The 23,721-nt window shown below is 44.6% G+C and overlaps 1 protein-coding gene across 1 annotated transcript in view; it reads right to left on the bottom strand.

Moving 5' to 3' along the window:
- ADCY6 (adenylate cyclase 6) overlaps window positions 1-23,721 on the bottom strand; it is a 506,430-nt gene that overhangs the window by 156,746 nt on the left and 325,963 nt on the right. The window contains exon 17 of the mRNA XM_078685913.1: window positions 7,135-7,310. Within this exon, the coding sequence (XP_078542039.1) occupies window positions 7,135-7,310 (176 nt within the window). The remainder of the gene's footprint in view (window positions 1-7,134; window positions 7,311-23,721) is intronic.

Below are 23,721 nucleotides of genomic sequence, written 5' to 3'. Positions count from 1 at the left end.
GAGATTGCCTGTCCTCCTTCATGGCCAGAAGACCATTTTTGATTTGGATGTCATATAAATAGTTAACCAAAAGTGCCAGACACTACCAGGCACAACAGGGGCTAATACCCCATCCAATATTTGCTGTATTCTTACATCATATTGTTAAAATCCCGGAGTGGCACGTGCTGACAAATGTGCATCACAGAAAACAGCAGTTAGAAGATTTAACCCTGGTTGTAGACTGGAGCAACTACATTCCCTACTAAGTTACTCTACACAGCCAGGGCTGAGCAAGCTCTACTGGGAAACAGAGCTGGACGAAACAAAGCAGAGGTGGAGCAATACAAAACCAACTGAGGCCCAGATAAGGTAATACTTGGCCTACTGGGAGACACAGCTAGGTTATTACAGACCTACAAGAAGCAGCATCTAAATCAATACAGGCTCTACTGGTCGACAAAGCCAAAACATCTTCCCATATCAGAACATTTCAAATACAGCTGAGCTCATTAGGATCATGGTTTCATTTATCATGGACTACGTAAATGACCTGCTGCATAGCTTTACAGGCCACAAAAGTTACCAAACAGTGCTATTCGATGTTAGGCTAAATAAAGTGCCAGGGTGGCTCATCATTCTTGGCTTCCTGTGAAACTGCGAGCGTAGTTTAAGATTCTGTCTAAACCATAGTGCTGTAAAGACAAAAGATCCCAATATCTACAACCAGTCTTCAGACGATACTGCCCCAAGAGACACCTCAGAGTACTGGCTCAGATGAGGCTTACTCTGTCTGGATGCCATCAAGTCTGACAACTTCTGTAGTTTATGGTGCTTCATTCTGGAATGTGCTTGGACTGCCAGACTTTTGAGCACCACCTTATCTTTAGAGAAGGAAATTGCTACGTACCAGTATGCATCTGTTCTTGGCATGTAGAGCTGCAGAGTTACACACTGTGCATATATCGCCACCTAGTGTTGGGCCCGGATGTTTGCAGTTGTTGTTGTCCTGAAAAGTCTTTGGAAGTCACGGGATAGGTGACTCCTCGTTTGGACAATAGTGCGCAGGGGCATCAGCTCCATCCTTAGATCGTTTTTTCGCCAGTAAGGAAATAATGGAGTTTGTAAGAAACAGGAAGGATGCTCATGTAAACTGTATCTAATTAAGATAATACTGGAACAGATAAGGGGAGGTGGGTGGGAGTGTGCAACTCTGCAGCTCTACATGCCAAGAACAGATGTATACTGGTAAGTAGCATTTTCCATTCGAGGCATATGAGCTGCAGATTACACACTGTGCATAGAATGTATAGCAGTACCCACTCTTAGCGGCGACCACCCGTATCTGTTGCTGTAGTTTGAAACAGTGTTTTGAGTACAGCCTGGCCCACAGTAGCTTGTTGTTTGGTTCGCACATCTACACAATAGTGTTTTGTGAATGTATGCGGTGTAGACCATGTGGCTGCTCTACATATGTCATCTAGGGGAATGTTCCCTAAAAATGCCATTGAAGCCCCTATCTTTCTAGTAGTGTGGGCTTTAGGAGGAATAGATAATGTTCGTTTAGCTTTGTGGAAGCAAATTTGTATACATTTGACAGTCCACCTAGCTATCCCCGATTTTGATATGGGGTTACCTTTGTGTGGTGGTGAGAAAGCCACAAAAAGTTGTTTGCTTTTACGAAAGGATTGTGTTCTTTCAATGTAGTAAAGCAATGCTCTTTTGACATCTAGAATATGACAAGCTATTTCTGCGACTCTGTGGCTGCAAAAAGAATACTGGCAGCTCTACAGATTGATTGAGATGGAAGGGTGAAATGACGTTTGGAAGGAATTTAGGATTGGTACAGAAAACAACCTTATTATGATACATTTGCAGAAAAGGTTCTTGAATGGTTAATGCTTGTAGCACACTAACTCTTCTTAGAGAGGTAATAGCTACTAGGAAAGCAACTTTCCCAGGTTAAGAATTACAACTCACATTTATGTAAAGGTTCAAATGGAGGTCCCATTAACCGCGTGAGAACAATGTTTAAATTCCACACCGGTGAAGGTGGTGCTCTGGGAGGAATTATTCTTTTGAGGCCCTCCATAAAAGCCTTTATGGCAGGTACTCTAAAGAGTGATAGATGTTGTCTATTTTGTAGGTATGCTGCAATGGCAGCAAGATGCAGTCTAATAGAGGTGTACGCTAGGTTACATCTTTGTAAGTGTAATATGTATCCTATGATGTGTTGAATAGACACATCTAGAGGAATGATGTTGTTGTTATGGCAGTATATTACAAAACGTTTCCACTTGGCTGCATAACATGCTCTAGGGGACGTCTAGCTTCTTTAATGACGTTCATACAGTCTGGAGGAAGGTTAAGATAACCGAACTCTAGGACTTCAGGTGCCAGATCGCTAGGTTGAGCTGAGCTGGGTCCGGGTGTCTGATCTCTCCATGGTTCTGGGTTAGGAAGCGTGGAGATAGGCGTAACTTTTGGTGCGGTACCACAGAAAGTTGCAGCAGTGTGGTGTACCACGGTTGTCTGGCCCAAGTTGGAGCAACTAGAATGAGAGTGAGGGAATGTTGCTGAAGTTTGCGCACCACTAGTGGAAGCAGTGGGAGAGGTGGAAATGCGCACGCAAATTTGCCAGACCAGTTCATCCATATCGCATTGCCTTTGGACAGCGGGTGTGGATACCTGGCGGCGAAGCTTGGGCATTTGGTGTTTTCGTGGGTGGCAAAGAGGTCTATCTGAGGTTGTCCTCACATCTGAAAGAACGGGTGGAAATCTTGTGGATGACGTTCCCACTCGTGGATCTGTTGTGTCTGTCGGCTCAGCAGATCAGCCATGGTGTTTTGTACCCCTGGAACATGTTGGGCTAAGAGGAAGATGTTCAGAGGTATAGACCATCTCCATATCTGCTGCACTAACTGAGAGAGTTGCAGAGAGTGTGTCCCTCCTTGTTTGTTTATGTAGTACATGGCTGTCATATTGTCCGTGCGAACTAAGACAGCTTTGCCCGATGTGTGCTTTTGGGGCTAGAAAAATGGCTAGTAACTCCAGGTGGTTGATGTGGAGTAACTTTTGTTGCGGTGTCAACCTTCCTTGCTGTTGTGCTGCAGTAGGTGGGCTCCCCAGCCGAAGAGCGATGTCTCCGCTGTCATGACTATTTGAGGAACTGGCTCTAGGAACGGTCGCCCTTTGGAAAGGTTTTTGGTGTTCCACCATTGCAGAGAGCAGTGCGTTCCACCACCTTCCAACACTAGGTCTGTTAATTGACCCTGAGCCTGGTTCCATTGTCGTGCTAGGCACTCTTGAAGAGGACGCATCTGTAGTCTTGCATAAGGCACTATGAATATGCAGGAGGCCATCTTTCCTATGAGTTGCATGAACACTCGAGCTGGAAGAGTGTTGGGGTTGGAATTTGGTTAGAAGAGTTTGCATATTTGTTATCCTGGCAGGAGAAGGATAAGCTAGCGCTGTGGAGGTGTTTACTGTGGCACCTAGCTATTGTTGTACATGGGAGGGATGCAGGTGGGACATGGCATGGTTTACTGTAAACCCCAAGTCGTGGAGTAATTGGATGGCGGTGTGAGTGTGTTGTACACACTGACTGTATGAGCTGGCTTTTATGAGCCAGTCATCGTGATATGGAAATACGGGAATATGCGGTCTTATTATGTGCGCTGCGACTACTGCAAGGCACTTGGCAAACACACTTGGTGCTGTTGTGACCCCGAATGGGAGTACTTTGAATTGATAGTGCTGATTGTCTAGTACAAATCTGAGATACTTTCTGTGAGCTGTGTGAATGGAAATATGGAAATATGCGTCCTTGAGATTTATAGTGGCAAGGAAGTCGTTTTGTAAAAGGAGAGGACGAACCTGCTGGAGTGTGACCATATGGAAGTGGTATGATTGTATGTACAGGTTCTGTGGTCTGAGGTCGAGAATGGGCCTTAGAGAGCCATCCTTTTTTGGAATTAGAAAGTACAGGTAGTAAACTCCTATGTTTTGCTGATGCAATGGAACCAATTCTATTGCGTTCTTTTGTAAGAGGGATGTTACCTCTTGCCTGAGTAGTATCAAATGTTCCTGTGACATTGGACGCTGTTTGAGTGGTATGTTTGGGGGGTAGATGTTAGTTCGAGACCGTAACCGGACTGAATTATTTGTTGCACCCACCTGTCTGATGTGATGTTAGTCCAGACTGGTAGGAATTGTTGTAGTCTTCCCCCAACTGGAGTGGAATGTGTTGGGGGAAGGGGAGGGAAGTCATTATGCAGGGGTGGAGGCAGAGCGGGAGTTGTTGGTTTTCCCTCTGCCCTTATTGTTGTTACCTCTGTAACCACCTCTTTGGTAGCCCCTATTGTAGGTGGATTGTGTAGGGGCTTTGTAAAAAGTAGAGGGACTGTCTGAGGAGTATCCCCTGGTGGTGCCTCTGTAAGATGAGCAGCAAAAGGAGCGTCTGGGAGGTTGCGACTGCAAGGCTCCCATAGATTTAGCTGTGTTTGTATCTTTTTTCATTTTTTCGAGAGACACGTCCACATTAGGACCAAATAAGTGTTGGTCATCAAAGGGTTGGTTGAGGATGGCACTTTGTACTTCAGTTTTAAAACCTGAAATGCGTAACCAAGCATGTCTGCGCAACAGGACACTGGTATTAATTGCCCTTGAAGTAGTATTTGCTGCATCTAGTGCACAACGTATATAACCGAGTGCTTAGATGTGGAAGCAGCTGGCGTGGAGGAAGACGATGCTTTCTTTTTCGGTGCCGGTAAGTGTGCGCCGGGACTAGGGGTAGGCTGACTCGAGGCCGAGTCGCCTAAAGGTCTATTAGGCTTCTTTGCCGAGCTCGAAGGCGGGGCATGGGAAGCAGTGGCTCGGTGTGCATCCGGGCCAGAGGGCGAGAGTGTGACTGTAGCCTCTTAAGAAGGTGTCGAGGAAGGGTCCGGGTCGACGTTCTTACTTAGGACCCTCTGTGCCGGAGTGATGTCCTCGGCGTCTGAATCTTCAGCCTCGGAGTTACTGTCGACACCATGTTCCTGCTGTTGCTCTGGGACGTCGACGCCCTCTTCAAAGATATCGTCTGGGATCGAAGCTGACGAGCGAGCCATTGTTCTTCGAGCTCGTCGGTCCCGGATCGTCTTCTTGGAGCGGAAAGAGGCACAAGCGGAACAGTCTCTGGCCTCGTGCTCCGGTGAGAGGCAAAGGTTGCACACCTCATGGAGATCAGTGTGGGGAAACTTCGACCCACATCGAGGACACTTTTTAAATGGCGTCTTTTCCATGAGCTAGAAGATGAGGCCTAGGTAGGCCCGAAGGCCTTCGTCGACGACCGGAATTGAAGACTTTGGATTTGAAGAGTAGTGTTGATTGGAAACGCGTTTGAAACAATACCGTCGATGCTGGTGAGTAATTGCGCGCCAGAGGAAAATCGGTTCCAACACGGAGCGCAGGAGACACATCCGAGCCCGGTGGCGGAAAAAAACAATTTAAGGATGGAGCCGATGCCCTTGCGCACTATTGTCCAAAGGAGGAGTCGCCTATCCCGTGACTTCCAAAGACTTTTCAGGACAAAAACAACTGCAAACATCCGGGCCCAACACTAGGTGGCGATCTATGCACAGTGTGTAATCTGCGGCCCATATGCCACGAACACTGTTTTTTTAAAGAAAGCCGTCCTTTAGGTACTGGCATTTTTGGCGTGGTCCATGGCGTTGCACCCAGACCTTTGAAGCTGCCTGTCGGTTGTATAAAGCAGTGTATACAAGTCTTTAAAACATAACAATTAAGGCAAATATGGGCTACTGAGTCCCACACCTAGGACAACACAGGGACACCATGGGAAAAACAGCTAAGTACATTGTGGGCCTCATCAGAGATGCAGCTAGGATCATCCAGGGAGCACTCCTCACAGTCAACGAAACAGATTTGTCACAGATCAAATGAATAAGAACTCAAATGTGTAAAACTGCTGGCCTGAAATGCAGTACTCACCAAATATAGGCTGAAATACCATAAAATGAAACAGGCCCAAGTTGAAACAGATAAAAATAGGGAGAGGTGTGGCGCCACGGCCAGGGCGACTGACGCTGAGATCTGGGGATCACGGTTCGACGGCTCCGGCGGCAGGTTAGCCCAGCACCATGTGACTCCTCGCGGCGTTATTCAGAAGACTTATTATGGTCGACTAACCAAATATAAAAGAAAGAACCAACCTCCACGCAGCAAGACAGCTGAACCAATCAAGACAATCCCCACTATTACGGACTGTGAAGGTGAACTACATTTGATGCCTCGCATAAGAATACATGGGAAAAGAGCGTGATTATTCTAACTGCGTCTTCCGGGCTTACCACCTTTGGAGGCAGATATAGTATGTGACCAACGATTTCTCCAAAACATTGGCTGCGAGATAGGATTTGCCTTAGTAGAACCTTTTACAACAACTTTCGTTTGCCTTGAAAAAGTCTTTTAAAAAGACGAAACACGTGTCGGCGGTGTATGCTGGAAAATATAATACCTTTTTAAATGTTTATGGAATAAAGGATTTGGAATACAAACATCAGCTTTGGATCCGTATTTTGAAATCCACCATCTACAAATGAACTTTTTATTGGCTCATTAGCTAAGAATGATTATTAGTCAAATTATTTACCTTACCCATATCAGGATTTGAGAATGATGATAACTACATGGTTAAATACCAAGTAATCTAGAGAGTGCTTGCTTAACCTGTTCTCCTTTGGCTCTTGATATTAGCTTGAAATCTCTTTTCTTGCTAATTTTTGACACCCTTGGTGGTGGGTGTAAATCAGGATAGCAGTGCACCTTGTTGGCCAATACTAAGACCCCTATAGTAGTAACATTACACGTTGAATTGTTTTCAGTTAGAGTTATATTGACGTTATGTGCGGACGTTTTCTCGTTTGAGAGACACTACCACCAAATCTTATATACAACTCTGGGCAATAGCTTGCTTAATCTTCCCGACGGCCCCCAGCGCCTAGAGACCCTTAAGGGTGATTGTTCGCGCTTTACAAATGTGGATTATTATTGTTATTATTATTATTGAAGGAAGGTGTGATGCCTACATGTGTGTGAGAAATGGTGACAGAAGCAATCTAGGGGAACAGAGGAATAGAAGGAGAAAGCACTCACAAGGCGTTAGCTGTGACCAGTAGATCGTAGTTGTCAAAGAGGACCACCTCAGAGGCTTCAACGATGATGATGTACAGCACTTCAATGGAGAGCATGAGCACCAACTTCCCAATGCTGCTGATCTGAAGGAAGACGGAGCATGCCAGCAGGCTCAGCAGGATACTGTAGTTAAAATACTGAGAAGAGCAGAAAAAGAATCAGACAGGAGAAAACGAATTGAGAGAGACAAAAAGAGAGAGCGATTGAGTGACAACACTACAGATGAGGATTTCAACTATGGTTCCATACGATTGATACCTTTCATAGATTTAAACACGTTTTAGAATATTCCTATCCACAGACTGGAATGCAGAGTCAACCTATATCACATTAAGAGCCCTTCCAACCTTTCTGGGATTATTTTGCACTCTTTCTATGGCTACACTTCCCAAACACAGCCTCTGGCAGCCATTTTAGATTTTTTGAGCAGGGTGTAGTGCTCCACAATGGTGTTTCTGGAGTACAAGAGAAATCTGGCCCAGCCACATATGAAACTATCAACGATGATATCAAGGCTAGAGCCCCATTCTTATAAACAACACAGTTCTTGGTAGAATTGTCCTCCATTAAGCACAGTCTGACTTACTTATCTGTGCTCTGGTATTGATGTAGAGGCCATTGTGCTTATGAAGCTGAATAGTGTTGGAAATGGCCCTTTTTGCAGGGTCATCCCTAAACTTTTTGCCTTCCTCTTGTATTTTTTCTGATCTGCTGTTGTTGGTTTTATGCCTCTGGGCACTTTACCATTGCTGATCAGTGCTAAAGTGCATATGCTCTCCCTGTGTAAATAGGACTGTGAATTGGTATATCCCTGATTGGCTTATTTGGTTTACCTGTTAGTCCCTAGTAGTGTGGTCCATGTGTGCCTAGGGCTGATAACCCAAAACTGCTGGTGGGCCTGCAGCGCTGGTTTGCGCCACCCACAGAAGCAGCTTGTAAATGGTACCTCAGACCTGCCACTGCAGTGTCTGTGTGCAGTCCAGAACTGCCCTCTTGGCTGAGAAGTGCCTACACTTCCCCGTCCCTGAAACTTCCCTTAGCATCATGTCAGTCACCCCTATGGTAGGTGCATTGTGTGTGTAAGGCAGGACATGACTTGATATGTGAAGCATGTCCTGGTAGTGAATTAAACTCCATTTTGTTTTTTCACTGCTGCAAGGCTACCTGTTCTTCATAGGTTGGAATGGGCAGCCTGGCTATTACATCTTATAGTCCTAACTGTTTCAAGGAACATGCTAGAAATTCGAGTTTAGTATGCCTGAGCTCAGAATAATTAAATACATCTTTAAGCAAAGTTGGTGTTAATATTCTGTGTTTGAAAACACCACTTTTAGAAAGTAGGTTATTTTCTTGCCTAAGCCTTCCAGTGTGCTCTGCTGTTATGTGTATTGACTGTGTGGGTTTAGAGGGGCAAGGCAGGCGGAGTCAGACCTGGGTTGAATAGAGAGATCTGCATTGAGCACTGGGGAGGGGTAGCTCCTTGACCTGAATAGGGTTGTGCCTGACAAGGTGAATGCTGGCTCCACCTCCTACTGTGCGTCCAACAGACCCCCTCTTTCTGAACGGAAGGATGCAGCCTCATAAACAAAGTGCTCCCGGCCTGAGCAGAACTGGTTCTGACTAGAGACTTTTGAGAACAAAGACTTTTGGGGTATAAATATCTGTGCCCAAACCCCTGATTTTGGTATTGCTCCTGGATGTCAAGCTGAACCTCTGTCCGTGTTACTGAAGGAATCTGCAGGAGAGGACTGTCCTTGTGCTTGTCTGCTGTTTCTTGGACTGGCCTGCAGTAGTTCCCCTTGGACTTGGAAGAAGAGGGAAAAGGACTTTTGAAAGACTTTTTATTTTGCTAAGCAATCACCCAAGGGCTAGAAGAGAGCGAGTCTCCTGCTGGAGTCACAGGCACATCTGGCTCCCCCACCACCCTCCTGATTCCTCCCAGCGAGGATTTCTATCTGCAGGTGAGGCCCCTGTGACTTCCAGGGCCTCTAGTTCTACTACAGAGAAGAGTGCTGAAATAGTCACTAACGCCCGTTTTTGAGCCGCTGCAGCGGAAGAGCGTAAGAAAAATCATTGCGCTGCTGCCGCCGAGTGCTCGCAAACCAAATATCATCGCATCGCACGCTTGCGGGCCACAAAGTGCTCGCTAACCCCTGAGACCATCACATCGCACGTTTGCGGGCTTGTCGAAGGCTCGCTAATCCCCGATCATCGCATCACGACATTGCAGAGCGGGTGCCGTGCGTCCGCCATTTTCCTCGCATCGCACCGGGATCGTCGCTCCCTCGCTGGGTGCCATTATCTTTTATCGCAACAAGATCGCACACGCAACAGGGTCAGCGCATCATCCTCCCTTGCGGCAAGGATTCAACGCATCGCTGGTCTACCGTGAAGAAGCCTGTTGCTTTGTCCCACACGCACTCGCAGACCGGCGCATCATCCTCCCTTGCGGCAAGGATTCAACGCATCGCCGGCCTAGCGTGGGGAAAATCATCGCTACAGCTCGTTTGCAACATTTTGCTTTTTTTTTTTTTTTTTATAATTTTTTTATTGAACATAGCAATGGATGATCAATGGTACAACGCATCTTTACAATTTTCTTTTTCAATAATCATTTCAATGGTTAAACAGACTTAAAAAAAACCACATTAAAAATAGAAAAAAATAAAATAAAAATAAAAAAGAAAGACATCTGTATACATATATATATCAGACATGAGAATTAGGAAAAGGGGAAGAGATTCATCAAGCACAAAAAAAAAAAAAAAAAATAGGAATACCAACAACAATTTTATCAAGAAGGGTCTGTGCAAAATCCGCAATTTATAAAGTGGCACTGCAAAAAAAGTGCAAAAACCTGCAATAAAGTGCTACTGCATGTGCAAAAAGCTATGATAAAGTGATATCTAAAAAAAGTGCTAGTGCAATCAAATGTATTGACCCTTTCTTTATCTTTATCCTTCTTTTGCTGCTCATCCCTCCTTCAGTTGTTCCAAATCCCCAAAATATTTCCAATTCCTTTCAAATCTCCTAATAGAACCTACTCTGCCCGCATATGCTTTTTCAAAGAGACAGGTTCTCCTCATCTTATTAAACCATTTTATACGTGATGGAATTTCCCTTGATTTCCAGTTTTGTAGTATTAAAGAGCGAGCGACCGCACATGATATAAATATAAATACCTCCTCCGATTTGTTGATATTGCTTCTATCCTTGCTTATGCCAAACAAGGCTACTTCTACCGTAGGCGGAAATGATTTTCCAATGGCCAATTCAATTTCCGCGAATATCTCTTTCCAGAAAGACTCCAACATCGGGCAGGCAAAAAAAATATGATACCATCCTCCCTGGCCGTGTGCTAAACATCTAAAACACTTGTTTTCTGTTCCAGGAAACATTCTTTCCATAGCCTCAGGCGTATAATAGGCTAGCCAACGAGACAGAAAGGCCATCCTCTTATAGTTGGCAGCGCGCAAGGATTTGTTTCCCAGTAAACAGAGAGCCTCCCAATCTTTCAAAGAAAAAAAGCACTGGGTCGAGAGACTTACTTTATTCAGATGTTTAACAATGAGTGGGGATTGACCAGAGCAATGGAGCAATTTATACCACTGCCCTATCCCGCTGCTCTTCCTACCATAAAGGTTATTTAGTAAGTTGTTAGGGGTATTCAACAAACCACTTCCTTCCTTTTTAATAAAATGAATAACCTGTAGATATTCAAAAAAGGACGGTCGCCTTAAAATGTTGGTTCTAGTTATCACCTCTTGCCAACTAATAACTCTATTTTGGACTAACAAGTCTCTCAATTCCCGAAACCCACACAAATCCCATTTTTTAATCTTCGACAAGCTTAACGGAAGGCCTATTTTACTGCATTCAGACAAACTTAGATATTGGGAACCATCAGAACCAAGTTTTTTAAAAAGCAGCAATAAGCGCGTTGTATATTCTTTCAACGTCCTATACCTCGATTTCTTGGGAAGTTTTGCGGTCTTTAAAAAAATTGGGATTTGAGAGCCCGCTTCTTCAACCATCTTCTCCAAAAAAGAATTGTCTCTTGTCTGATACACCCTCAAAAGACCTGCCACTATATCAAAAAAAGCAGCTTCGTAGTATGTTTTTAAGTGGGGTAACGCTAGCCCTCCTTGATCTATTGAGAGTTGCACCGCCGGGAGCTTAATTCTAGGAGTTTTATTACCCCAGATAAATCCTCTTAACATTGTTTCTAATTCTTTAAAAAAAGACAGATTAATTTTTAACGGTACATTAGTGAACAAAAATATAAGTAAAGGCAAAACTGACATTTTAACCATTGACACCCTACCAATCACTGTCAGAGGTAACAAAAGCCATTTATCTAACATATGCTTGATTTTATTTTTCATTCTAGTGTAATTTAGATCTAAAAGCATATCATACTCTGCAGTTACAAAAATACCCAGATATCTTATTGGGTCTCTTCTCGCGGCTTGAACTTGCAAGAAATTAGGGAGAAATCCTGTATCTGTATTTAAAGCAAGGACTTCAGTTTTTTTAGCATTTATCTTATATCCCCCAATCTTTTCATAGGCTTTAAACTCTTTCAGTAAGTTCTCAACTACCTCCTTTTCAGGAGCAAGATAAAGAATAATGTCGTCGGCAAATAGTTTTAGTTTAGACATGCCGATGATGGGGGGCATGATAGCTGCATTATCCCTGATCCTTGCCACCAAGGGCTCAATAAAAAAAGTAAAAAGCAAGGGAGATAAGGGACAGCCCTGCCTAGTGCCCCTAGTTACATTGATCCTACCGGCCTGTTGTGCGTTAATTATTACCTGAGCAGAGGCTCCAGAATATATATTATGTAGCATCTTAATTATTTGATCCGGGAATCCAAATTGGCCGAGAGAATAAAATAGGGCGTCCCAGTTCACCAAGTCGAATGCCTTTTCGGCATCGACCATTAAAATACAAGCTGGCACTGAATTGGTGTTCAGATAGTCCAATGCCTGAATTAGATATTCCGTATTTGCGGCCATATAACGTCCTGCAATAAACCCGGTCTGGTCATAATGGATTACTTCCTGAGCTGCGAGAACAAACCTTTCTGCCCATATTTTCATAAAAATTTTATAATCGGAGTTCAAAAGGCTGATTGGCCTGTATGAATTTACATCATCCTTTTTTTAATCTTTTTTTAAAAGCATATAATTGTCGATTCTTTGAAAACCCCAGGAACGGTACCTCCTAATTTAATATGGTTAAATAATTTTAATAGAGGTTGTTCTAATTCCGCAAGAAATACTTTATAAAATTCTATAGGGTACCCATCCTGGCCACAAGCCTTTGCCCCAGCGGCTGCCTTTACACTTGTACGAATTTCTGAAACAGTTAATTCCCTATCTATTTGTGTCTTCCGAAATTCCGAGATTTTAGGAATCTCTGAATTCGCGAAATACTCGTGAATCTTTTCTTCCTCTACCTGGTAGTTTGTGGAATAGATTCTCTTAAAGTGGTCTAGGAAAATCCCAGCGATCTTCTCATTTTCTACCGCTTCGATCCCACTCAGAGGGTCCTGAATTTTCAGTATATGAGAAGACTCCTGTTTTTTTCTTGCAGAGTTGGCTAGTAATTTCCCAACCATCTGACTGTCTTCATAGATTTTTTGCTGGAAAGTTTTTGAGTTATTTATTTCTTCGAGAATAAAAAAATCCCTTAAGCATGCTTTAGCTTGTTCCAAATGGTTTGGTTGAGACTGAAGCTGTAATAAATACTGCTCCTCGACAGTAGATTGTAGTTTAGCTATTTTTAGTTTCCTTTCCTTTGCCTGGGCGCTTGTGAAAGCGATTATCTTGCCCCGTGCTGCTGCTTTAAACCTGCCCCAGACTGAGAAGGGTTCAGCTGAATCTTGGTTTATTTCAAAATATTCAACAATCCATGATCTAAATCCAGATACCCAGGTTTGGTCCTGAAGCAAAGTACGATCTAACTGCCATCTCGGGCGCTCCCTATCGGCCCCTCCCAGAACAAGATCCAATTCGATTCTGCCATGATCGGAGAAAGGATTGCATCCAATCATATTATTTGAGATCTGCAAAGATCTTGATATCAAGAAAAAAATCTATTCTGGATGCAGTCCGGAAACGATGAGAATAGCATGTGAACAGCTCCCTCTCTACATTCTTGGAGCGCCAGGGATCCCGTAGTTGGTATTCAACTACGAATGCTTCGAGAGAGCCTTTAGTTCTAGGCTTCAGCTGTTTTTAATTTTTATTTGAAGTGTCCCTTTTCAGATCTTGGATAAAGTTAAAATCCCCATCACAAATAATTTGTCCTGGGACACCTCATAAATTTCTTTCAAAGCAGAAACATCATCAAGAATTGGGCCGTAATAGTTCACAAAATTTAGAGCCTTCCCATGAAGTTTAACTGTAACCCAAAGCCACCTTCCTTTGGAGTCCCTTTTGGTCTGAATAAACTCCCAGGGTAGATTCCTAGAGAAATAAATTGCTACCCCTCTCTGGGCAACCCCTGCAGATGAAAAAACACCTTGACTAAAATATCTCGGAATAAATAAATTAGGGTCATTCGTTTTCAGATGTGTCTCTTGAAAGTATACTACTTGAGGATTTAGTGAGATTGCCCATTTCAAGAGAGCCCCATACTTTTGTTTGTTCAACATACCATTAGCATTGATTGACAGTATCTTACATATATCATGATTCATCTTGAATGAAGTGTCTTATCCTTGTTAAGTACCAAATACTGAGAAAATAACTATTACATCCATTGCTTATGTACCTTTTTACTGCGTTTCTCACCCCCTGCGCCCCCCCACCCCAGGAATGTGGCAACACCCTGTACTTCCACGCTGACCACATTCCTCCCTCCCTTCCTTCTCAACTGGGTGTCTTCTTCCTACACCCTTAGTGACCCGTCTGACTGGACCCACCCCGTTTTTTACAAAAAAAAAAAATGTTTTCCCCTTTTATAGAACGCTAGCTCACCCTATGCCTCTTCCTTCCTCGCAAGATGCCCACAAGATACCAGGAGAAGACGAAGAGAAAAAACCATTGGGCTGAGAGGGAAAAGGGGAAGAAGAAGGTGAACGCAAAGAAATTTCCTCTCGCTCCGTTTCACTCCCTACCCCCTGATATCTCTTTCAAAAGAGACTGCGCCTCATCTAAATCTGAAAATAAGAAAAACTTCCCCCTGACCAAAACTTTCAGCTTTGATTGCTGAGCAATCGAGGCTTGAGCACCGTTTGCTTTGAATAACTGCAGAAGTTTTACAAATTCTTTCCTTCTTTTTGCAGCTGCCGCGGTCATATCGGAAAAGATCCTGCATTTTGTAGTTTCAGTCACTGCAAATTGGCGTTGCTGATAGGCCTTCGAAAGAATCCTTTCCTTGATCCTGTAATCTGCAAAGTTCAGTAAAATAGTTCTTGGGAATGTTGAGTTTGCGAACCTCTGTGCTGGAACTCGATGGGCCCTAGTTATGGTCAGGTCTCCTTCAAAATCGGGTAGAACTGATTTCTGGATGAAGGAGTTGACCCACTGGACAGTATCAGAGCCTTCTGTTCCTTCCGGAACCCCCACAATCCTTAAATTTGATCTTCGTGAGTGATTTTCAAGCTCCTCCAGCTTGTTCTCCATAGAGATCCTCTTCTTTGCTGCTTCCTTGGCATCCCCCGAGGCTAGATTCATACGATCCTCGAGGACAGAAATCCTCCCCTCTGCCTCTTGAATTCTGCTCGGGAGCACCATGTATAGCTCTTCAAATTTATCCATCCTAGCATGGAGAGCAGCTATCTCGGTTTGCTGGTTGTTCTTTATTTCCCGGATTTCGTCTAGGATCAGGTTTAACATTTCACGGATATCTAACTGATATCTTACTTCCGTGGGTATACTAGCATCTTCTGCCTCTTCTGCTCCTGATGTTTCATTCTGTCGAGTCTCCCCTTCCATGGCTGACTCCTTCCTTGCCAAGTGGGGGGTTTGGGGTCCAGAAGTCGATAGAGCCTCAGAGCTTTGACCCTCCCCCTCCGTTAGAACAAAGTCTCTAGTATCAGCAATGTCAATAGAGACAATAGAAGATTGTGGAGGAGGTGGTGGCGCTAGAGATTTCGGGGAGACTTTTTTGGCAAATAGAGGGAAGTGTCTCAGTTCCTTTGCTCCATTATCACTCTTCCTTTTTTCCTCCATTGTCTGGGATGGTGTTAAGACTGAGACTGAGACTGAGACCTGGGTAGGGGTAGGAGTGGGGTTCTGTACTTGAGCCCCTGCCTCAGGTTGATCCAGAGAACCCAAACTTTTACACCCCTCTACGGCTATTCTCATATGACCTTCATCTTGGAGGGAGGGAGGGAGGGAGAGGAGGGAGAAAGTTCATCCTCTGAGGACTCCGGTGTAGTGTCTTCAGCTGAGTTCTCCTCTCTAATCTTATCTTTACCTTTCTCTTCTTCGGCTGCCTTACGTGCCTTACGTGCGGCTTTTTTGGCTTGAGCAAGTCGGGTCCTTGCCTTTGAACGGGCGGCCATTTCGACTTTACTTAATTTTACCACTTCCTCTCCCTCTTTCATGGGCTTGCCCATTGTGGTCTCTCCTTTTCTTTGCCTTTTCTCTGCCTTTACACCTTCCTTTCACCCTCTTTTTTCCTTCACTGCAGGATTCCAAGGTTATTTCAGGTTGTTTCAGGTTTAATTGATATTGGGTATTAAAAAAAAATGAAAAAGAAAAAAAAATTCCGCACCGGGTTTTAACGGAATCCGGGTGGTGCACTCTGGTCCTGATCCAGAGATCTATTGGTCTAGCTGATTTGGGGGTGACCGATGTCCATAACAATCCACAATCCACAGTCCAAGTAACTACCACCCCAAACAGCTATTCATCTCAAAGACAGAAGACAGAAAAATGTGCTTGAGTTTCCCAGCTGATAGCTAAAAAAAAAGTATTACGAGGCACCTCCTGAAAAACATAAGACACTGCTCCATAGACCAACCACAGTCCATCCAATACACGGGGTGAAGAAAAAAAAAAGGCTGCAGCAGCAACTTTGTATATTTTTTTTACCTCCTCCTAGTGTCCAAAGCGTTTTGCTGATCAATTACTCTGTCTGACTCTGTCTGACCTTAAACAGAGAGCTCAGGTCCAGCTCAGGTCCAGACACACGTGATGGCAGAGACTGGATCGGCAGCAGCTTTTCTCGGCGTTTTTCTCGGCGTTGCTCTTATCCTTCGCCCGTTTCCGATGTCTTTGTGCAACAAGATTACTCTGCCTGCATTTCGAGCGGGGAGCTCCGGACAAGAGCAGCTAGCGTCCCGCTATCGCCATTGAAGGGGTGGAGTCCAGATTCCGGGTCACGGGAGACTACGCAGAGTCGAAGGCTCGCTAATCCCCGATCATCGCATCACGACATTGCAGAGCGGGTGCCGTGCGTCCGCCATTTTCCTCGCATCGCACCGGGATTGTCGCTCCCTCGCTGGGTGCCATTATCTTTTATCGCAACAAGATCGCACACGCAACAGGGTCAGCGCATCATCCTCCCTTGCGGCAAGGATTCAACGCATCGCTGGTCTACCGTGAAGAAGCCTGTTGCTTTGTCCCACACGCACTCGCAGACCGGCGCATCATCCTCCCTTGCGGCAAGGATTCAACGCATCGCCGGCCTAGCGTGGGGAAAATCATCGCTACAGCTCGTTTGCAACATTTTGCTTGTTGTGCTACGAAATCCAGGTACTTTGTAAGTAAAAGGGTCGCAGAGACTCCTGCTTTGAACTGAACCCCTATTTGAACACTTTGAACTCTTTTTCCAGCTTTTCAAGAGTACCCCCCTTTTTCAGTATTGTGGCTTTTTACCGTTATTGGTCTTGTGTTAAGTCTATATATAAAGATACTTATTATTTATAACTACTTGTGTGGTGTCCCTTTGTAGTATCCTTCACTGTGTTACTGTGTATGATCATAAATGCTTTACACACTGCCTCTGAGATAAGCTTAGCTGCTTGTGCTACGTTACCGAAGGGTTGAGCAGGGGTTATCAAAGGGTGTATAGCCCCCTTACTCTGACTTAGGAAAAAGTGTCCCTACTTGGACTGTGGCCAGCCATTGCCCACTAGAGACCCCCATTTCTAACAAATACTAATCTCCATGTGGCTGCCTTGCATATATGTTAAAGCGATATGCTTGTCTCAAATGCAGTTTTTGCTGTTATGTCTGTGGTAGAATTTTCAGACCTAGAACCCACAAGCACAAATGCATGAAACTATCCATCTTGTGAGAATCCACTTTTACTTTTGAAACTACCCATCCTGCAATTTCATGACTTGATATTACTTTTCCACAATTCCTTACAGATGAACATCTATCTTTGCTGCTTGGATGTCCAGTGACATAACACAAAATGATGGGACCACCATGCAGAATGTGAAGAGGGGCACTGAGTCTTCCATATCTAACAGATATGTATTGGACTTCATCTCAATGGGTGTCCTCTGATGGGTTGGGGGGTCCCTGATGAGGTGGAGGCCTCCATGCGACAAAGGTGCTTGTGTTACTTCCCTGCAGATGCCTACAGTCTCGCCCAAAGAAAGAGCTTTTTTCAATCTTGGTGCTTGAGTTTTAGGAATTGTTTGCCATTCGGGAAAAAACTTAATAAGAGTTGTTGGTGAGCCCACCCAAATGCTTTCTCTCTTAAAAATGTTGTGATGAGTTCAGAAGGTGTGAAAGCTCATAGTTCACTTGTAGTTCAAGACAGTGCACCTGCTACCAGGCTTATAGATTGTACTCCAGCACAGATTTCAGTCCCGAGTTGCGATTTCCAGAAGCTATAATAAGAGACAAAGATAAATAATAAATCTGCTAGTTGACACAGTACAAGACTGTCAATTGATTTAGCAGCATATGTCGCATCTTTTAGACTTATGGTAGTAAGTAACACACTTCGAAAATGCTTTTGACTATTTTCATATCTGGTGCCGATTTTTAGGACACTTTATTTGCTGTTTGTTAACCAAAGTCCAATTCCACTCTTGGTGGTACTGACATCGAGTCAGCAAAGACAAGTGGGCGATGGAGCCACAAACCAAAAGAACTCTCCATACCAACATTAAATACAAAAGAAGTAGAGTAGGAGGAATTTATATAGGTCTGCAGGATGCTGCATTGTGACCATCCCATTAGGCCGGATGGCCACAAACCCGAAGGATACAACACCTGGTTACAAAAAAACACTGAGTGTTTGGGTGAAAGGTGTTTAATAAGATATGCACTCCAACATAAAACAGATATGTAAAACCTGTGATGTCTGACACAATTACAGAGCAAGAGAAAGAAACTTACTGTCTCGGTAGAGCGCAACATTTAAAGGGCGGGGGAATAATGTTTATAAAAGACTTTTCACAAACTTTCATTGTGTCCACTCTCGACTTTGCTGCCATGGCAAAGGCGTTATCATACCAAGCCAACAAGTTTGACTTTCAGGTAGAAAGATGACAAACATTAACCAACTAGACTGTTACTACAGATTTTACAATGTAAATATTAATCAATGTAACCAAATGCACTCAAAGGAAAGCGAAATTAAACACATGAATTCCAATTGCTCCCCAAAATTAGGAAAAGCGCATTGCCTACAGTAATGAAGTCGATTCTACAGGGTAGAAAAACGTTTTAATCAAAAGTAATATAATTTTCCATTTCATACACAGCAGCACACATTACTCAAATACATGGGGATCCGGAGGAGGGTATGACGTTAGCAAATCTGAAGGGGCTGTTGGTCTGACAAATGGGAAAGTAAGTTATGGATACTATTAAGTACCAAACTAATGGCAAAATGAAATGACCTTGAATCCATCATTTAATGTGCCACTGAAAATCTAGATATTGATCAATGCATTGTGGAGGTTAATCGTGTAAAACTTTATTCATAAAGAATAAAACTGGTAGATAACCAAACAATATTAGCTGTAACTTTCTAAGCCCACGGATGCAGGAGTTTATCCAATTTTTGATAAAGCAGCTTTAAAAATCCAAAAAGCTCAAGATGTAGGCAAGATGGGCCCTCACCCTGAGAGTGATGATGCCAAAGCTAAGCATTTGGTGAAAGCTTAAAAATGACCTAAACTCCAGGACCTGGTCATCTGGATCGTTATAACCCAACAATGAATGGGTCCGAAGGGTGATACAAAGGGGCAGATGAGTTTAAAATAAACTCCCAACTCTAATTTGCACCACTATAAGGAATTCTCACACAACTGACTGAGGAAGGAATATGCTACTTACCAGTATGCATCTGTTCTTGGCATGTAGGGCTGCTGACATTCATATCTTGTGCATAGATCGCCACCTAGTGTTGGGTCCGGATGATTGCACATTGTTGTCCTGGAAGAGTCTTCGAAGTATCACGAGATAGGTGGCTCCTCCCCTGGACTACAGTGCGCATGGGCATCCTCTCCATTCTCAGATTGTTTTTCGCCATTGTGGCAGGGATGGAGTATGATACAGTAAGTGATGTCCATGCTAGAGATTAATTCTGAGTGCTACAGCTGCGACAGGCACCGGGGAGGAGGGAGGGCGATATGAATGTCAGCAGCCCTACATGCCAAGAACAGATGCATACTGGTAAGTAGCATATTCCGTTCGAGGCATGTGGGCTGCTGTATTCATATCTTGTGCATAGAATGTATAGCAGTCTCCCCCTAGCGGCGGTTGCCCGTGCCAGCAGCAGCAGTCTGAAAAAGAATCTTGAGTACAGCCTCGCCTACAGCTGCCTGCTGTTTGGAGTGTACATCTACGCAGAAGTGTTTGGTAAATGTATGTATGGTAGTCCATGTGACTGCCTTACATATGTCTTCTAGAGGAATGTTTCCTAGGAAAGCCATGGATGCCCCTAACTTGCGTGTTGAATGCGCTCTTGGGGGAACTGTTAATGTGCGTTTAGCTTTTTGATAACAAATTTGTATGCACTTAACAATCCATCTGGCTATACCGGATTTGGAAATTGGGTTGCCTTTGTGCTGTGGTGAAAAGGCAACAAACAGTTGCTTAGTCTTTCTGAAAAGTTTTGTTCTGTCTATATAGTACAGGAGAGCTCTTTTAACGTCTAGGGTATGTACAGCTCTTTCTGCCACAGAGTCTGGATTCGGGAAGAATACTGGCAGTTCGATAGCTTGATTGATGTGAAACTGGGATACCACCTTTGGCATAAATTTAGGGTTTGTTCGCAGCACTACCCTATTTGCGCGAATTTGTATGAATGGCTCCTGAATAGTTAGGGCTTGCAGCTCACTAACTCTTCTAAGCGATGTAATCGCCACTAGAAAAGCCACTTTCCACATTAGGAATTGTATCTCACAGGAGTGTAGAGGTTCAAAAGGAGGTCCCATTAGTCTGGTTAGAATCACGTTTAGGTTCCAGACAGGTGAAGGTGGGTGTCTTGGAGGAATGATTCGTGCGAGTCCCTCCAGGAAAGCTTTAATAGCAGGTACTCTGAAGAGTGAAAGGTGCTGCCTGTTTTGAAGATAAGCTGCCACCGCAGCTAAATGTATACGTATGGAACTGTAAGCCAGATTGCATCTGTGTAAATGTAACAGGTAACATATGATGTTTTGAGTAGATGCATCTAGCGGATTTATGTAATTATTGTTACAATAGATGACAAATCGTTTCCACTTCGCCGCATAGCATGCTCTGGTTGTAGATTTTCTTGCCTCTTTGATAATATTCATACAGTCAGGAGGCAAGTTCAGGTAACCAAACTCTATGACTTCAGGAGCCAGATCGCAAGGTTCAACTGATGCGGATCTGGGTGCTGAATGTCGCCATGGCTCTGCGTTAAAAGACTGGGTGTTAATTGCAGCCTTTGATGAGGAACCACGGAAAGTTCTAGGAACGTGGTGTACCATGGTTGCCGCGCCCACGTTGGAGCAACTAGGATGAGTGTCATTGAGTGTTGTCGCAGTTTGCGTGCCACTAGTGGTATGAGCGGGGCTGGGGGAAAAGCGTACGCAAACTTGCCTGACCAGTTCATCCATATCGCATTGCCCTGAGACTGCGGATGTGGAAACCTGGCGGCGAAGCTTTGGCATTTTGCGTTTTCCCTTGTGGCGAACAGGTCTATTTCTGGGTGACCCCACCGCTGGAAGTACGGTTGCAGCACTGAGGGATGTATCTCCCACTCGTGCATTTGGTGGCTGTGTCTGCTGAGCAGATCCGTCATCTGGTTGTCCCTGCCTGGGAGGTGTTCCGCCATGAGGAAGATGTTTCTCTGAATGGCCCACTTCCACATGCTTTGCGCTAGATGGGACAACTGTGGAGAGTGCGTCCCTCCCTGCTTCTGTATGTAGTACATGGCAGTCATGTTGTCCTTCCGGATTTTCATGACTTTGTTGCACAAATGTACCTTGAACGCCTTCATTGCCATAAAGATTGCCATCAGTTCCAGCAGGTTGATGTGCATCCTTTTTTGCTGTGTCGTCCATAGTCCCTGCACTGTGAAATGGAGGACATGCGCTCCCCATCCTAGGAGAGATGCGTCTGTAGTCAGCACTATTTGTGGTACAGGCTCTTGGAAAGGTCGTCCCCTGCAAAGGTTTTGTGGGTTCCACCAATGCAGAGAGCTGTATGCGCGACCGGTCACCAACACTACGTCTTTCAATTGTCCCTTAGCCTGGTTCCACTGCCGTGCTAAGCACTCCTGAAGCGGACGCATGTGTAGTCTCGCGTGAGGGACTATGAAGATGCAGGAGGCCATCATGCCTATCAACTGCATAAACACCCTTGCTGTGAGCGAGTGTTGGGGTCTGAATTTCGGAATCAGTAGTAGAATGCTGTTGATTCTTGCTGAGCTTGGCTGCGCCTTTGCCGCCAGAGTGTCTATTGTTGCCCCCAGGTACTGTTGTACGTGGGCGGGCTGAAGATGAGACTTTGGGTAGTTTAATGAGAATCCGAGGCTGTGTAGGAGGTGAATAGTGCGGGACATGTGGCTGGCACATTGCTGGGCTGACTTTGCTTGGATGAGCCAGTCGTCCAGAGGTAGACGTGAATATGGTTTCTTCGTAGGTGCGCCGTCACTGTCGCTAGGCACTTGGTAAACACCCTGGGGGCTGTTGTCACCCCGAAAGGCAGTACTTTGAACTGGTAGTGCTGATTTTGGATGGTAAACCCGAGATACTTCCTGTGTGCTGGATGTATTGGTATGTGGAAATACGCATCCTTTAGGTCTAGTGTTGCGAGGAAGTCACCCTGACTGAGTAATGGTAGAACTTGCTGTAAAGTGAGCATGTGAAAGTGTTCTGACAAGATGTATTGGTTTAGGGGCCTGAGGTCCAGTATTGGCCTGAGAGACCCGTACTTTTTGGGGATTAAGAAGTACAGCGAGTACACCCCTGTACCCTGTTGCTGTATAGGGACGAGTTCTATGGCCCCTTTTTTCAGCATGCTGATGACTTCTTGCTGCAATAAGTGTATGTGTTCTGCGGACATAGGACGGTGTCTTGGGGGTATGTTGGATGGAGTGGAGATTAGCTCTAGACAATAGCCGTACTGAATAAGTTGTCTCACCCACCTGTCTGTGGTAATGCTTTCCCAGACTGGCAGGAACTGTTGTAATCTGCCCCCGACCGGTGTTACATGGCCCGGGGGCAGTGACCAGGTGTCACTGTTTAGTATTTGCAGAGGATCTGGTGTTGTTATTCCCTCGTCCTCTGCCTTTACTGCTGTTGCCACGGTATCCACCTCTGTTTGTTTTATTATAGGTGGTTTGCGTGCTCCCTTTATTGTATTGAGTCTGCTGGGATGCCTGGCCTCTTGTAGCTCCTCTGTTATTGGAGCGACGAAAAGAGCCTCCTCTGAATTGTTGTGACTGCAAGGCACCCATAGATTTGGCTGTCTCTGTGTCTTTTTTAATCTTTTCTAAGATTGTGTCCACATCAGGACCAAATAAAAAATCAGGGTTCACAGGCTGATTTAATAATGTGGTTTGAATCTCAGGTTTGAACCCAGAGATGCGCAACCAAGCATGCCTTCTGAGCATGACACTTGTGTTGATGGCCCTGGCTGCGGTGTCTGCTGCGTCCAGCGCACATTTAATGGATGCGTTGGATATGAGTTTCCCTTCTTGTATCAGTGTTTCTGCTCCCTCCTTGTAGGCATCAGGCAAATGTTGTAGCAGTTGCTCTAATGTTTCATAATGCGCCCTATCGTATCTGGCTAATAGGGCCTGTGTGTTGGAAATTCTCCAGATATTAGCTGCTTGAGCAGCTACCCTTTTCCCAGAAGCTTCTAATACTTTAGACTCCTTGTCTGGAGGAGGAGCATCACCAGTAGTTTGTGAGTTGGCACGTTTACGAGCATTGGATACCACCAAAGAGTCCAACGGCAGCTGTCCCTTAATATATGTAGGGTCCACAGGTGCCGGTCTGTATTTTCTTTCAATTCTGGGGTTAACAACCCTTGCTCTTGTGGTTTCCTTGAAAATGTCTCCTGCGTGTTTAAGGACACCTTTTAACATTGGCAATGTTTTAACTGATTTCTCTGAAGTGGAGAAAGTGTCAAACAAGAAGTCCTC

Source organism: Lissotriton helveticus, chromosome 1_1, assembly GCF_964261635.1.
Source record: "Lissotriton helveticus chromosome 1_1, aLisHel1.1, whole genome shotgun sequence".
In the NCBI taxonomy this organism is placed as follows: domain Eukaryota; kingdom Metazoa; phylum Chordata; class Amphibia; order Caudata; family Salamandridae; genus Lissotriton; species Lissotriton helveticus.
This window is presented reverse-complemented; position numbering and strand designations above follow the sequence as displayed.